This window comes from Hirundo rustica, chromosome Z (assembly GCF_015227805.2).
Source record: "Hirundo rustica isolate bHirRus1 chromosome Z, bHirRus1.pri.v3, whole genome shotgun sequence".
NCBI lineage: Eukaryota > Metazoa > Chordata > Aves > Passeriformes > Hirundinidae > Hirundo > Hirundo rustica.
Window position 1 is genome coordinate 19,609,193 of NC_053488.1, and position 14,856 is coordinate 19,624,048.

Genomic DNA, 14,856 nt, shown 5'->3' on the forward strand with positions numbered 1-14,856 from the left:
AGGTCATCAGATCCACACAGTCCAATAGATCCGATTGTCCCTTTCCTCTACCTGGCTAGAGGCAGGGCCCCCCTATTCCTGGTCATGGTACACATTGCTTTCTTCCTGTAAATATGTTCCTGAGGTCCCTTCAAGTGGATCAGTCATATCATTCTTCTTATACTGTCTGGAGTTCTGTGCCTTTGAGACTGGAGCAGTGTTGGCTCTAGATGAGCTCTTCGTGGTAGGTGTCTCTTTCTTCAGTTCACGTACCCGGGCTGCTAAGGAGGAGGTGGGCTTTCCATCCCAATTCCTCATGTCTTCTCCATGCTCCCGAAGAAAAGACCAGAGGTTACCCCGTGGAGTGTATCCTCTCTCCCTGGCTGGTGGGTACCTGCTCCTAATGGCAGAGACTCTTGTTGGTTCTGGCGAGATGTGGTAGATTTCTTCCTTAAGTTCCTTTTTCAGTTTCTGATGGCCCTCTTCAGTCAAGCTCCGGACTTGCTCAGCCAGCCTTGTTTCCACGGATGAGACATGGGTAGGAAATGGGGCAGTGACAGTGTCCTCGTAAATTCTTAGTTTATTGACCAAGATGCCCACCTTGTCCTCACCTTCCCTCCACTGCAGCATTGCCAGGTAACGGGAGTACATCTCTGGTCCAAGCCGTGCAAATCTCAACCACATCTGCGATGTGCACTGGACATCATCTGGGCTTTTAGGAAATCTCTTGTCTTCTGAGAAAATGATCTCCAGCACAGCCAATTCCCTCAGGCATCGGGTACCTTGTTCCATTGTGCTCCATTTTCCTTGGTGCACCTGGAGGTCTTCTTTACAAAGGTATCTGTCCCTCACACTTGTTAGCAGTTGCCGCCAGAGGCTGAGAGTTTGTTGGGTTCTCCCGATCCCCTGGTCAATGACCACATCCTGGGACAGCGATCCCAATTGCCTGGCCTCACTTCCATCCAGAATGGTGTCATTGGCTGCAGCGTCCCAGATGCGGAGCAGCCAGGTCAGGATGGACTCGTTTGTCTGGTGGGTGAATTCCCTCTGGAGGTCACGCAGTTCACTTAGGGATAGAGAGTGGCTGATGATCTCTGGCTCTGTCTCTTCTGCTGGGTGCGAAGGTCCTGCCACATCCTCATCAGTCACTATGCGGACTGATTTGCTCTTTGATTTCTTCTTCTGAACATGGGCAACTGCCACTGGTTTAGGTTGTTCTGCTTCAGTGACAGTTTGTGTGGAGATGCTGATGGCACCTTTGGTTTCTTTCTCCTCTGTGACAGCTTGTGTAGACACTGACACTGTTGCTTTGTTTTTGGTTCCTTTCTCCTCTGTGATGGTCTGAGTAGATGCAGAAACTGTTGCTTTGTTTTTGGTTCCTTTCTCTTCTGTGACAGTCTGCATAGATGCGGTTCCTGTTTCCTCTACGACAGTTTGTGTAGACACGGATGCCGTTGCTTTGCATTTGTTTCTTTTTCCCTCTTCCTCAAGGAGACGCTGCACCACCCCATGTAGTGTTTGATTTCTAAACATGGTGCAGGCCATGCAGAGAAGACAAAGCAAAACTAACACCAATATTATGCTGTCCTTGGCACCTAGAGAGAACTCAATACATTCGAAAACTGCTGTGCCATACCTAAAAGACTGGAAAAAATCATTCTTTACCCCTCGCCACAGGGGCTGGGTGCGATTGTTGAGAGCCCAGATGTAGCATTCTGGACCAGGACTAGAAAACAAAATAGAGTATATATTCCGAATGATGCTCATTGCCTCAGAGGTTATCATACAATAAACATAATAGACCAATAAAGCAATTTTGGTACCATACCCTGGTCTACACATGAGCATTAAGACCGGCAAATACTGCCCCATGTGTGGGAAAAATGTAGAGAGCTAGGTATAAGATATATGAAAGCATGTTGAGCATCATAGTGGACAGCTGGTTTTTTTTGTTTGTTTGTTTGTTTGTTTTTGTTTTTTTTTCCCCTCACTACAAAATTGTAATCTTGACTTTTCTCAATACCTCCTGCCCCACGTTGGGCACCAAAATATATGTGCTGGCTTGAAGGCAAAACCAGCAAGAGACTCCAAGTCAGAAAAAAAAAACCAATTTAATAGGAGAGGAAAAAAAAGTAAAATAAAATAAAACACATGCAATGGTACAAAAGATCACTGACAGAGTCAGAATACAACCTGAAACCGTGGTGGTAGCAGTCCAGATGAAGTGGTCTTGGTGAAGCAGTGTTCTTGCAGAAAGGTCTGGTAGCTCTTGTCCTCTGGGAATCCAGTGGGTAAGGCTGCCTGTGCTGTCCCAGATGCCAGATTGTATCCAGATGGGAATGCTTGGCTCCTTCCCCTGGGCGGAGCATCTCACAATGGACTGATATCATTTTATCAGTTTTGTAATGGGTCCTTGGTTGCCCATTAAACAGAGATAGCTCCCGGAGGGAGTTACCTATGAGTCATGCAGGAAGGCATTGATGGGCTGTTAACAGAAGATAGTCTGGAGGGAGGGGGCAAGGGAAACAGTGGTGCACAACTTAGTTGCAACATTTCATGTAGATGGTGATAGAATACATACTTTGGGCACATTTTACATTGTAACTTAGGACAGTCTAATAAAATTATATTAACTGATGTGTGAAATGGCCAGTTTGGCATTAATTGTAAGATCTTTTTTGATTCGCTTTTTGTATCTCTTTATTGACTATTGGCATCCTGTTCTGCTCTGCACTTTGTCTTCCTCCATCCACTCATCTGTTCCTGGAGCTTTAGTCCTCACTCAATGATCTCATTTATTCCCACTCCTGTGATGTGATGACAATTGACAACTGTGTATTCCACTAAGTCCATATATTAATTCTTTTTTTAAAATCACATTAGTGCATTAATATTTTACAGAATTACAGAACTCCTGAAGGACATTCTTATTTAATTTATTTTATTTTTATTTAATTAAATATTTAAAATATTTTTGTATCAGCTCTTTGGAATAAGGTATGTTAATAGTATTAAAAATGTTTTTCCCATGCACTCCCTGTAATTTAATCATTAACTAACATGCAAGAGAAAAGACATACAGAGACCCCAGTACTAATTTCCACTAAGGAATTCCTGCCTCTCATCTCTGGCATCTTGCTGCCCTTGTTTCAGATCTCTTGCTCTGCTGTGCCAACAAAACCACAGACCATATCAATGAACTGATTTGGTTTAAAAAATTATCCACGTTTTGCCTCAGAATATTCCTAAAGATCAGTCAGTTCCTGGGATGATATTGCTGTGTAAACCGACACATCCTGCAGAGCTGAATATCCAGACAAAGCATAGATGTTTGGTTTCTTTAGGTTGTGAGACTTCTGTTCCTCTTATATGGGAATACATGTGAAAGCAGACTTTGGAATAATTCCTGTCTTGGGATGACACATAACAGCAATGCAGCTCCTTGTCAGTGGTCTGGGATATCTGAACCCAGTTCTTTTTGAGGGACACTGATAGTATTTCTTACTTTTCTTCTACAAGCAATATCTTTAACCCTACCTATTGCAGGGTTATTAGATCTCAAGCGGAAATGATCTTTGCTCTCCAAATCCTTTTAAATGCTCTGGACAGAAATGTCATATTGATAAGGCACAGCTGATGTTTGTATTTCACCACTTGCTCTTTATCTCAAACTATGATACAGTTGTTTGATGGAGGCAGATGCACACAAGCAACAAGTTGGCCACCGTCCTTGCACTCCAGTGACCATCCAGTGCTGACCTGTCTAAGTTCATGGAAATGAAAACAAAAGTGAAAATCATAGGAAGAACCTGGATCCAACACAATTTAGTTTAATTAGATCTTCCTAATTTAATTTAGTTGGCAAAAAAGTCTATTTCTATAATATAATTTATATTCAGATATTGTTTCTAAATACAGAAACTGGCTGCCTAAACAAAGTGAGTATTTTATAATGCAGTCAGAAGAGTTGAGTTTAGCAGAGAGGCACTATGATTCAAGGTAATGTACAAAGTTACACTGCAAAGAATGCAACAGTTGCATTCTTAACGTTACTTTCCTGACTACAAGTCCTTGTAAAATAGGAAACGTAGGTATGCTTTTTTTAACTGCAAATAATTGCAATAACATCTTTATTCTTAGAAATAAAAGTTATCTGGAAGGTTGTGATGTCAGCTTCTGATCATTATGTTCTTTCATAGGCTTCAGTGGAACCACAGATGTTCTGTAAAACACTAATACAAGAGAACGAGTTAAATGCAACTAGTCTTTCTTGTGTGTAAAGCTGCATTTTGCCCATGTTGCATGTGTCTGGAGTGGCAGGCAGCAGCAAAGAAGTATTATTCCTCCTTTCATGGAGGAACATTCATGACAAGAAGTTTAACCTTTATTATTTATGGAAAAGAGTGGGGGCCAGTGTTTTTCATCCTAACATCTCATTTGTAAAATAAAAATGACATCTGCCTGCCTGCCTTTACTTTCTGCTGTAAAGTTGAATCTTTTCAGAGAGCAACTGTAGCAAAGTGTTATTACTATGCATGTGTGTGTATATATAAATATCTGTATGTATGTACATCTGTGTTTTGTGTGCACTTTTGTGATCTTGTCGTTCTTATATCTCCACAGAATTTGGTGTCACTTAAGAGGAAGAAGGAAAAAAAGTCCCATTTCCATCTATTTTTTTAGCATCAGATTGGTTCATCTTGGGATTTCATGCTGCAGTATTTTCACCTGAAACCCACGTTGATTTTTTATGTAACAGAAGCATATAAAGGTAAGGTCATAGAACACAAAAAGAGACACAAGATACATCATGATGCATTTAGAAATCCTTTAGATGCATTACAAAAAAATATAGATTTCTTAAAATAAGAAGATAAGATATTTCTTGAAAAACGGGGGAAGAGTTTGCAAGTCTGAGTGTCAGGGTATATTTGCAGTACAGGCAATGTTAAAGCATTTCATCTTTTCATCCTGTAGGTGGAACTGTGTTTTCAGCAAAGCAATCTGTGAAAAAAAATCTGAATTGGCATCAGGCAGCTTAGACTGCTGCTAACACTAGCTGGAGCGAGTCAAGTGATTCTTGACTTGTGTTTGAGTTATTTCTGGGGAGAAAATAGCCTGTGTCCGAAATTACTTTAGTCCTAATGGGCTATTCTGAAATCTCTGTTTTCACTGCAGTCTGTGGGCATTCTGCCTGCTACAAATCCACAACTGCAGGATTTGTTCCTATTAAAAAGCATTTAGTAGCTGAAAAAAAAAAAAAAAAAAAAAAAAAAAAAAAAAAAAAAAAAGTCTGTGGAGAAATGTTGAATTTATAACTATGGAAAATACTGTAAGTGAACTGATGATGGTGTATTAAGTGACATTTTGAATTGGGATTAACAAGTAAATTCTCATGCATAACTTCTTGGCTCAGAAAAATAAGTCAATCACAGGCTGGGATTCTTCTTTATAAAAACACTTAGGGCAAAGGGGAACAGAAATGTTTATAGCACTCTAGGCCCACAGAGACACTGACTCTTGTAACACTGAATGCAGTTACTCAGGTGAGCAAGAACCACATACTGTGGGCCAAATGTTTTTATGAAAACACTGAAATTGGACTCTGACACTACTACTGCTACACAGGTCTGGCTAGATGCCTTTTGTCTTGTTTTGCCTCATGCTGGCCCTGCTTGTCCCACTCTTATTCATTCCAAGCAGTACTTTACCTCACAAGGAGCAGCCCATGTAAAGGGGCAGCAGTCCTGTGATTTATGGGCTTACTATCTCTTCTGTTGTGTTTACACAGCTTACACTCAAATAAGACAGCTAGGGGAGTATGGAGCTCACACGTAAAATGACAAAGAGATTCTGCCGGGGGAAGAATGAAATCAAGAGAGATCTGACCAGATTTTGGTGCTGTAAACACATCTGTAGGGTCACCATAAAGCAATGACTACAAAGGTCAGCATTTCAAAATGTGTCTTAAGAAAATGTTTTTGCAAGCTCTGTGGTAAAGATGGCTGGTGTGTTGTATATTGTAACATCCTGCTTATTCTCCTCTATGTTATAAGGAGTCATTTAAAACAAAAAATGCCTGACATAACTTAGAGCACAGGAACACACAAAACCAGCTTCACCAGGATGGATGTTTATGTAATCTTCAAGAACACTCTGAAGTTTGATTCAGTAATCAAATAAAACTACGAGAGGCACATTTCTCAGACACTACCCATCTTTGAATTTCTGAGCTTCTTTATTTTACCAAGCCTTGTTAGATAAATGTTGATGATTATTTCTGTATATCATGTTATCTGCTGTTTTCATTCCACTTCTCGGTTGTAATTGCACAAGCACTTTGAGCTTTCTTTATTTAATTGAGGCACCTTAAAGGTGAGCAGATGGTCATGGCAGGAATGCAGGTTTCCCATTCATAGCCTGTACAGTGAAGGCAACAACAAAAATTAAGTTTAGACATACTGCCCTGGCAATGACCTCTGTGCTGAACTAAACAAACGCCTTCTGTAAAGCGAGCAGCAGTTCTCTTACCTTTTGAATGGTACTTGGTACTCTCTAGCAACCATAAAACATCAAACCATGCAGCCTTGCTCTAGCTTACAGGATACGCGCTGGGCACACAAAGATCCACATAGCGCCATCCTTTAGGATATTGCAGTCAAAAAGCATCAGGTGTTCCAAAGCCTCTTTCACAAAACATCTTGCATTTTTCACATCACTTTATTCCGGAAAAGGCTGACAAAACCTGAAGCATAGCAGTTTTAGGCCAGTGAGTCTAACTGAACAAAGATTCTCTTAGGACTACGCAGTGTTGTCCCAATAATTCCAAAAGTTCTTTTCTTTCGCCAGTAAAATAATCTCAGACCTCTCCTTTACTAGGGTTAACCTCTGTTGTTTGGGGCGTGAAACTGTCTCTCAACACAGTGGGAAATGACAAAACCTGGCATCCAGACCTTCTTGGCACAAGGGGCTCAGAAAGATCCCAAAGGGACACAGGCAGGGGTTACAGATCAACTGTCAACTTCCCCGTCGACTTGTCGTGTGCATGGGCACCTTTTCCGGTGAGGAGGTCGGAGCAGGGCAGTCCTGCTTGTGCCCTGCCGCAGTGACCTTCAGGCTGCCGCCTGCATCCCCTGGTGCTGATGCTGCAACCCTTCCTTCCCCAGATCCCACAGCCCTGCCAAGCGCCGAAACCCTGAGCCCTCGGGTTGCCTCAAAAGCCTTCCTTATGCAATAAAGGACAGCTTAAGCGGGCTGGAGCGACCCCACCCCCCCAAAAAAATATTTTTTTTTACGAAAAAAATGAAAGTGCAATGGCATCCTTTACTCCCCGGGCCGGATTGCGGGGACTCGCTTGGCAATGGAGGGCAGCAGCCGAGCAGGAAGGTACGCGAAACACACACATCAATGTTAGATGTGTGCGATAAGGACACCCGCCCGCCCGCCCGCCCGCGGAGGTGTGCGGGGCGGGGGGGCCGCAGGGAGGGGGCGGGCGGGAGGGAGCGCCCGGGCCGGCTCCTCCCTGCGCACAACCCCGGCCGCGCCGCGCCGGGCGTGCGGAGACGCCGCCGTCGCTCCCGCGCTACTTAAGCGGGCAGGGCGCAGCCCGGCAGCCCCGCGGGGGGATCCGGCGTGAAGGGGAAAGTGATCATAGTAATAGTCATCCATCTATAAGAGAACGGGAAAAGCAGAGCCGAGATGCTCCGTCCGTGACCCGCAGGCGGGGTGGGGAGGGGCAGGTTGTGAATCCGCCAAACACCTGAGAAATAAAGCACGACCGAACTATTTCGAGGCGGGCGGGGAAGGGGTGGGGGCGAAAAGTTTGCCGGAGCTCGGGCGTCTCCGGGGGGGGCGGGCGCGATGCCGCCCTGGCTGCTCGGCAGCCTCTGCTGCGTGCTGGCGGCGCGGGCGGCGCTGGGCGGCGGCCCCGCGGGCGCGGAGGAGGAGGAGGAGGAGGATAAGCTGATCCGGGTGCTGGTGCTGCTGCCGCAGGACGACGCCTACCTCTTCTCGCTGGGGCGGGTGCGCCCGGCCATCGAGTACGCGGTGCGGAGCCTGCGGGAGAGCGGCGCGGGTCTGCCGGCCGGCTACGCCTTCCAGCTCACCTACGAGGACTCGGCGTGCGGCAACCGCGCCCTGTTCAGCCTGGTGGACATGGTGGCCCTGCAGCGCCGCCGCCCCGACCTGCTGCTGGGGCCGGTGTGCGAGTACGCGGCGGCGCCGGTGGCGCGGCTGGCCGCGCACTGGGACGTGCCGATGCTGTCGGCGGGCGCGCTGGCCGCCGGCTTCGGCGCCAAGGGCGGCGAGTACTCGCACCTCACCCGCGTAGCGCCCGCCTACGCTAAGATGGGAGAGATGCTGCTGGCCCTCTTTCGCCACCACCAGTGGAACCGGGCCACGCTGCTCTACAGCGATAGCAACCCCGAGCGCAGCTGCTACTTCGCCATGGAGGGAGTCCATGTGGTCTTCCAGGAGGAGGCCTTCCACATGGCCGTGCACAGCTTCGACGAGACCAGCCGGCACCTCGACATCGACGATGTCGTCCGCGCCCTCCAGACGGGCGAGAGGGGTGAGTGGCGGCAGAGTGCCCGGCCGGGCTCGTCCATGGTGTTCGGTGGCGGCTGGGGCGGTGGGAATCCCGCGGAGGGAAGGACCTGCGGGAGGGGAAGAGTCACGGCTCGTCCCTGCCAGTGGGGAAACCCACTGCGGTGCTGCGACGGCAGCCCTGGGCCAGGCTTTCCCCGACGGATGAGAACTGCAGCCCGGAGTGAAAGCTCTGCCGGCAGAGTTTTGGCTCCCGACGGCATAGAGTGCGATTTGCCCTCGGGGGCCACTCTAGGAAGGCTTTGTGGCATGGTAAGAAATCAGCTTTCTGCTGGTGGTCTGGTTTACACAAAATTATCCACGGCTGCAGGGCAGCAGGTCTGTTACTTACTCTCTGAGATTTTTGCAGTGACTGAATTCGGGGACTAAGCAAAGATGTTTTCCTCTCACCCCGCTGTGCCTTGCAGCGGGAGACCTTTTCGCAGCTTCTGTCATTGGGAGCCCTGTCGAGTACCTCGTAAAAACCAGATGCATTTAAGGGAAATGACAATTTCAGGGCATGTGTGCATGTGAAACACCTGAGTGCATGTCATGATATTGTCACCAACAGTTAGAAAGACACCGTGGATATAAATGGCTTGTAAAACATCTGGGGCAGTCATGTCTGGGCTGGATGAGCTCCCTTTGCATCATAAAACAGCAAAAGCAAAGTGCTTTGGAAGAGGCGGTTTTAGAGTTAGATGTGCTTTAAAGTGAGATCTTGCCTAGCAATGTGTGGATGGATGTATGGGCTTATCAGAAACACTTTCTGTGTGAGGGTTTTACCAGCCACAGGCTTACCCCGTAAGTCATGCAAAAAGAAAATATATATTCCAGGGGTGAACTGCAGGGTGAAATTAAAGTGCTTAGATATTTTCCAAGAAAGCCATGGATGTACAAAGCAGTTTGTATAATTCTTATATATCATGTTGTAGAATGTTAAAATAGCGTCAGAATTGGACAGATAAAGATCATGCAGTGTATGGCAGGCAGAACTGGTATTGTGGTGCTGTAGGCTGTGAATGGAGCAGCCTTGCACTGCTGATGTTATGCTGCTGTGAAATCATTAACTTGCCAGAATGTGTGAGATAACTGGCTCTTTAACTCTTTATTCACTGAAGCAGGTGCTGAAAATAAAGCTTTCCTTTTAAGTACCATTTGGGGAAATAATAATGAATGGAGAGAAATAAATGTGTCAGTGCTGGAGGAAACCACAGCGTGGGGAAAGATGCTTGTCAAGCGTGTGTGTGTGTGTGTGTGTGGCTTTCCTGATGCTGAGAGCATTACAGCATGTTTTCAGCAGGAAAAGACCAGTGTTCACCCCAGCCCCACTCTTCACGCCATGCTGACAGTCAGCAAAGAGAGCTTGCTTTCAGCCTGGTCTGAAATGCTTTGCTGAGCTGAGCTATTTGACCTTTCACAATTCTTGCAACTTGCAAATGACTGAACAGAAGCAGCCCTCTTCTTTCTCCCCATTCTGCCCTGTGGGGTGTCTCCTTCCATCTCACCACTTCATTTATCCTCTGACTCCTGCCACTCACATGGGGCCATCCACCATCCACTTGTGCCTTTCTGACTTTAAAGACTGACTGGCGGGTTCCTTTGGCCCTGCTCATGGCATCTTTTAGGTTATGACAATATTTTAAGAGTTCTACACCATGTGGAAGGTGTGCCAGATGAGGTCTGAAGATCAGTCAAGATGTCTATTTGTCCTGGGGACTCATTGGATATCCCCCTACGTGGGACTTGTGGGCAACAGTGCGCTGTCCAGTGCACTTTCTAGAAATGTTTTCGCTTGGTTGGTTTCCGTATTTTAACAACTCCTGTGTCACACCTGCTGTAATACTGTCCTTGGCTCTAAGCCCTGACCTCTAATTTTCAAAGGCTGTTTGGGGTCCCACCTGAGCAGTCAGCCTTCACTGAACTCCCTGGGAGTGGGCTTTCAAGCAGATACACAATTCTTGCTTGAAACTCTCCCAGAGCTGGGACAGAAACTGCCCCACCAGCTGTCCTGTCCCCCAGGTTGCTGGGGGTTTGCACTGAGCTCTCAGATGCCTGGGAGGAACACTCAGTCGTTCAGTCCCTGGAGTCATGTGAAACAACTGAAGTCTTGAAGCCATAAAAAAATAATGATGAAAAATATGATAATAAAAGTTAAGTGCTTGTCTACAATTAGTTTGACTAGTAGTTCAAAATTCCTTATAGGCTCAGGTAAACCTGCTGCAGAGTCCATGTTGTAGGCCCAGGTTTACTGTAAGGTTCACAAATGCAGGCTTGTCCTTAAATGTATACGCACGTAGTCCAAGGCAAGTGTATAGCAAAGGGAACACTTATTCCTTTAAACTGGAATTTAAACTCTAAAGTATTTTCAGGATGAATCAATAATCCTAGTCAATAAATTCAGCATTAGTATTGGAATTACTGTGATCTGTGTGTGTTATGGTGCAGGGAGAACATTTTGTATGTGTTTGCATGTACATATTTGTACATACACAATGGTAGGGTACAGATGCAGATTAAATACATAATTTACATTTTTGGAAGGTTGTGAGAAATGTATCCGTAGCTTATTTGCTTCAGAATCTTGAAATATTAAATCTTTGCTTTCCTGCTGTGTTAGAAACGCCTTCCAAACAGTTAATATTACTTCCCTTACATTCCTTTAGAGGCTTACAAAATACGATTTAATTTATGTTAAAGTAGTTCCCCGCACACTCTCTTTCTTTTATTCCTTTTGCTCAATGTCTTTTACTGGTGGTGTAGGAATCCCTTTGATTCCATCTACAGATTACAGTTTTATGATAGAAGTAAATTACAAAGAAAAAGTCAAGGAGGTATTGGGAGAGTAGCAAGGAAACATTTCAAAAGGAAATCTCTCACCTATACCGAAATTAGGAACAGTGAGACAAATTCGTTCCTGATGTGCATCTGGAAAATATTTGGTCCAAATTTTATTGTAAGATTTTTTTTTTTTTCTTGTTCATTTTCCTTCATGCTAATATACTTCACAATGGTCATGAAATATGTCTTGCTCTGTTGCTCTGGAAATTATTATATTACTCTGCCATAATCAGTAGGACAGAGCTATGCATGGTATAGTTCTCCTGAAGCGTGGGGTTGTACTGAACATGAGTAACCCCAGCGGCACATCTGGAGGTTTATGCCTGTGATGGCATCCAACCAGAAAGGCGACGGGAGAAGATTCATTGTGTGCGAAAAGATTTAGCGTGTTTGGAGTTTTCATTTCTTATAATAGAAAACACTTCCACCCAGAAGAGCCAAATGTGGTTTTGATTCATTTTTATTGTTGGGTTGAAAATACTTGCTTACATTATTGTAGCTTTTGAGCCCTGCCATGCGTGACGATGTTCTTGGAAACGTGCATGCAGTTGGTTTTGAATCACTGTCCTAGCTGGATCTCTTATACCGCTGCTGTAGGATACAGTCCTGAAGCACACACTTTGCTCCTCCCTCTGATATCAGGATCTTCATGCCTGTAGTCTTGTGAACTTGTGTAAAAGCTTGCAGTATAACTTACCCTGTGTGAGAGTTCTCTCCCTGTTGCTGAAGACCTCACCTGTTGGGATTCTCCTTTCCTTTTGCAGAAGGAATAGCAAAGGGTAGTAGTCCCCCTGCCCAGCAGTTCTGGGAAGAGACCTACCAACCACAGTCATCACAGTGGGGGTCACGGTGCCCACACAGGGCACACCTGGGGCTTGTAGGTCTCATCATAGCACCAGAGCCTCTGCCTAGCTATTGGCCCATGATAAATGGGGCTCTGTGATGTTTGTACCCACCTTTAATCTTCATGCTTCTAAAATGCTGCTTGGTTTTTCCATTTATTAACATCAAGGATCCCAACAGGTTGTTGCCTCTGCTTAGTGTATAGTCTCTGGAGAGGAAGTCATGTTCTGGAGAAGTTAGTACCACTGTCCCTGCTGCACAGGTGCTGATCTCCCTTAAGTGCAGAGAGGCAGAAAAATCTAGATACCTAAATATTAGGTAGCTGAGGTGTAGGCAAGTTCAGTGTACATCAAACTGTTCATTGGAATGGAAATTGAAATGGTAAGGTCATGGTATCTTCCATCTTTTGTCCACTTAGAAATAACAACAGAAGCTTGTGATTGTGGTCTTGTCTAGAAATACATGCAGCTAAAGAAATTTGGAGCCAGAACTTACCATATTTTACAGGGGTGAAAAAACAGATCACACAGAGGCTCTATTTAATTATCTTCAGAGGAGACATTCACTACCTGTCCTGTCAGCTCTTTGGGAAATCAGCTTTTTTGCAATCTGTGTTTTCATGTTTGTTGCAAAAGGAGGGAGGACAGCTGGGGTCACCGTCTCTGGCAGCATTATTGCTACACAGGCTGTTTTCTGAAGTTCTTGAGCTGCTTCTTATCTGTGTTTCTCATTTTCTTCAGTTGTAATCATGTGTGCCAGCGGTGACACTGTCAGAAACATCATGTTGGCTGCTCATCGGCAAGGAATGACCAATGGGGACTATGCTTTCTTCAATATTGAACTCTTCAACAGTTCGTCATATGGTAATGTTTTTCTTGCCCAAGTATGTTGCAAAGTCTTTTGTAAGCTTGGTAGTATTTTTAGATTTGTGAGCCTCAAAACATGCCGCGCTGTGTCCCAGAAAACACCACTGTCCCTTGATGTTGCAGTTATCTTCCACTTGGGCTATGGTGTTGCAAGAAATAAAACAGACCTTGTGGCTATAGTTGCTACTGGGTGGGTCACAAGATGCCAAATATGCTACAGCAATTACTTATTTAATTATTTTTGGGGAGGCAGCACCAGAGACATTGGTTGTGGTGTGGGTACACCATTCTGCAGTGTGTGTGCTCAGGTCCAGGTAGGTGACTTACACCATCCCCAGCCTTGTGACTGCCAGCTGTCAGGCCAGGAGCATTCCTAGCAGCCTGGTCACTTGTGGGCTGAGCAGATGGCTGGAAGGAGTTAGCAGCAGCCAGCATTGTGGGTAGCTGCAAGGTTTGGGTCTCCAGAAATCCTCTCTGTACTGGGACATCTATGCATCTAATTTATCCTTTGAACACAGACTCTGTCTGCAAAAATATTCAGCCATGCTGTCTTAAAGGGAAAACACTGGTACACAGGCAGCCCAAAATTTCTTGAGCAAAGTGATTAAAAGTGACTGTTCACATCCGTAAGTAAAAGGGGTAATTTTTGTCAAACTAAAGCATGACTTCAAAATGTAAATTAAATGTATCTCCTTTTTGAAATATACCTGATATGCCTGTATGCCAAAATATAGTTGTAACTGCATGTTACATCAGTGCAGACAGCTGGTGCAGCTCTCTCGCCTAAATTCAAAGTAATATTGGAGCAATGTGTTTGCTAAGATCAAACATCAGATGGCTGAAGCTGGGGCAGGTTTTCTTGAAGTATAACATGGCTCTTGCAAGGAGCAGATTCTTTTGCATATGTAGAGAAAATAATTTCCTCCATGCAGACTGCTTTAACTAATCCACTACACTAACAAATTCATTTCAAGTTAAAAACCAAGTAGAAGTTGAAGAAAAAGAAGTAGTTAACACTCTTAAAGTTACACTCTTAAAGTTACACTCTTTAAGCTGCAAAGGCTGAACAGCAAAAACAACTGAATTAAAAAGGGGAATTTTTAAAAATTAATCTGTTAATTGGAAGTTCTTTTGCATAAACTTTCTGTTACTCACCTGCTACCTTTCACAGTAAACAATACTGTGTGGCACACTTTATAATGAAGGTATGTAACTGTAAATTCAGAGATCTAGATATGTACAGAAGTACAGATACTGCTACATATAACAAGATTAGCTATAGGATGCCAAATTTTGCCAGGTAAGAAAAAAATCACTCAAATTTCTAAAACATTAAGTTGTAGCTCAAGATCAAAGCCAATGTGGGAGCCTCATTACCACCCTCTTTGCATCACAGGTAGTCCAGTCTTCTTGTAGCTTTTCTGAGGGATTAATGAGAACTCTCTGACTTCTGATGTGGTGTAGTTAGAGTGTGGCATTTCCTGACATTTGTTTTAAACCAGTTTTTGTGCTTGTGGATGTGTTTCCTCTGTAGAGTGAAATGACTGTGCATCAGAAGTTGACTTTTGAGCAGGTGGTCATTGCATGTGAAAAGCAAACACAAGAGAAGTGTGGAGAGATTCCCCCAAAAATCCTTGTTTGCTGTGCCTTAGGTTTTGTACTTCACAAAACCTAAGAGTGGGTGTGATTGGGTAATTGGCACTGTCTTTGTGTTCAGATGACTTTATTGCAGTTTGTTGTTGCC

General features: G+C 44.7%; 1 protein-coding gene across 1 annotated transcript in view; it reads left to right on the forward strand.

Annotated features, from left to right (window-relative positions):
• The first annotated feature begins 7,839 nt into the window (after positions 1 to 7,839).
• The window catches only part of NPR3 (natriuretic peptide receptor 3), a 38,483-nt gene continuing 31,466 nt past the window's right edge, over positions 7,840 to 14,856 (forward strand). The window contains exons 1-2 of the mRNA XM_040090142.1: positions 7,840 to 8,548; positions 12,987 to 13,109. Of these exons, the coding sequence (XP_039946076.1) occupies positions 7,840 to 8,548; positions 12,987 to 13,109 (832 nt within the window). The remainder of the gene's footprint in view (positions 8,549 to 12,986; positions 13,110 to 14,856) is intronic.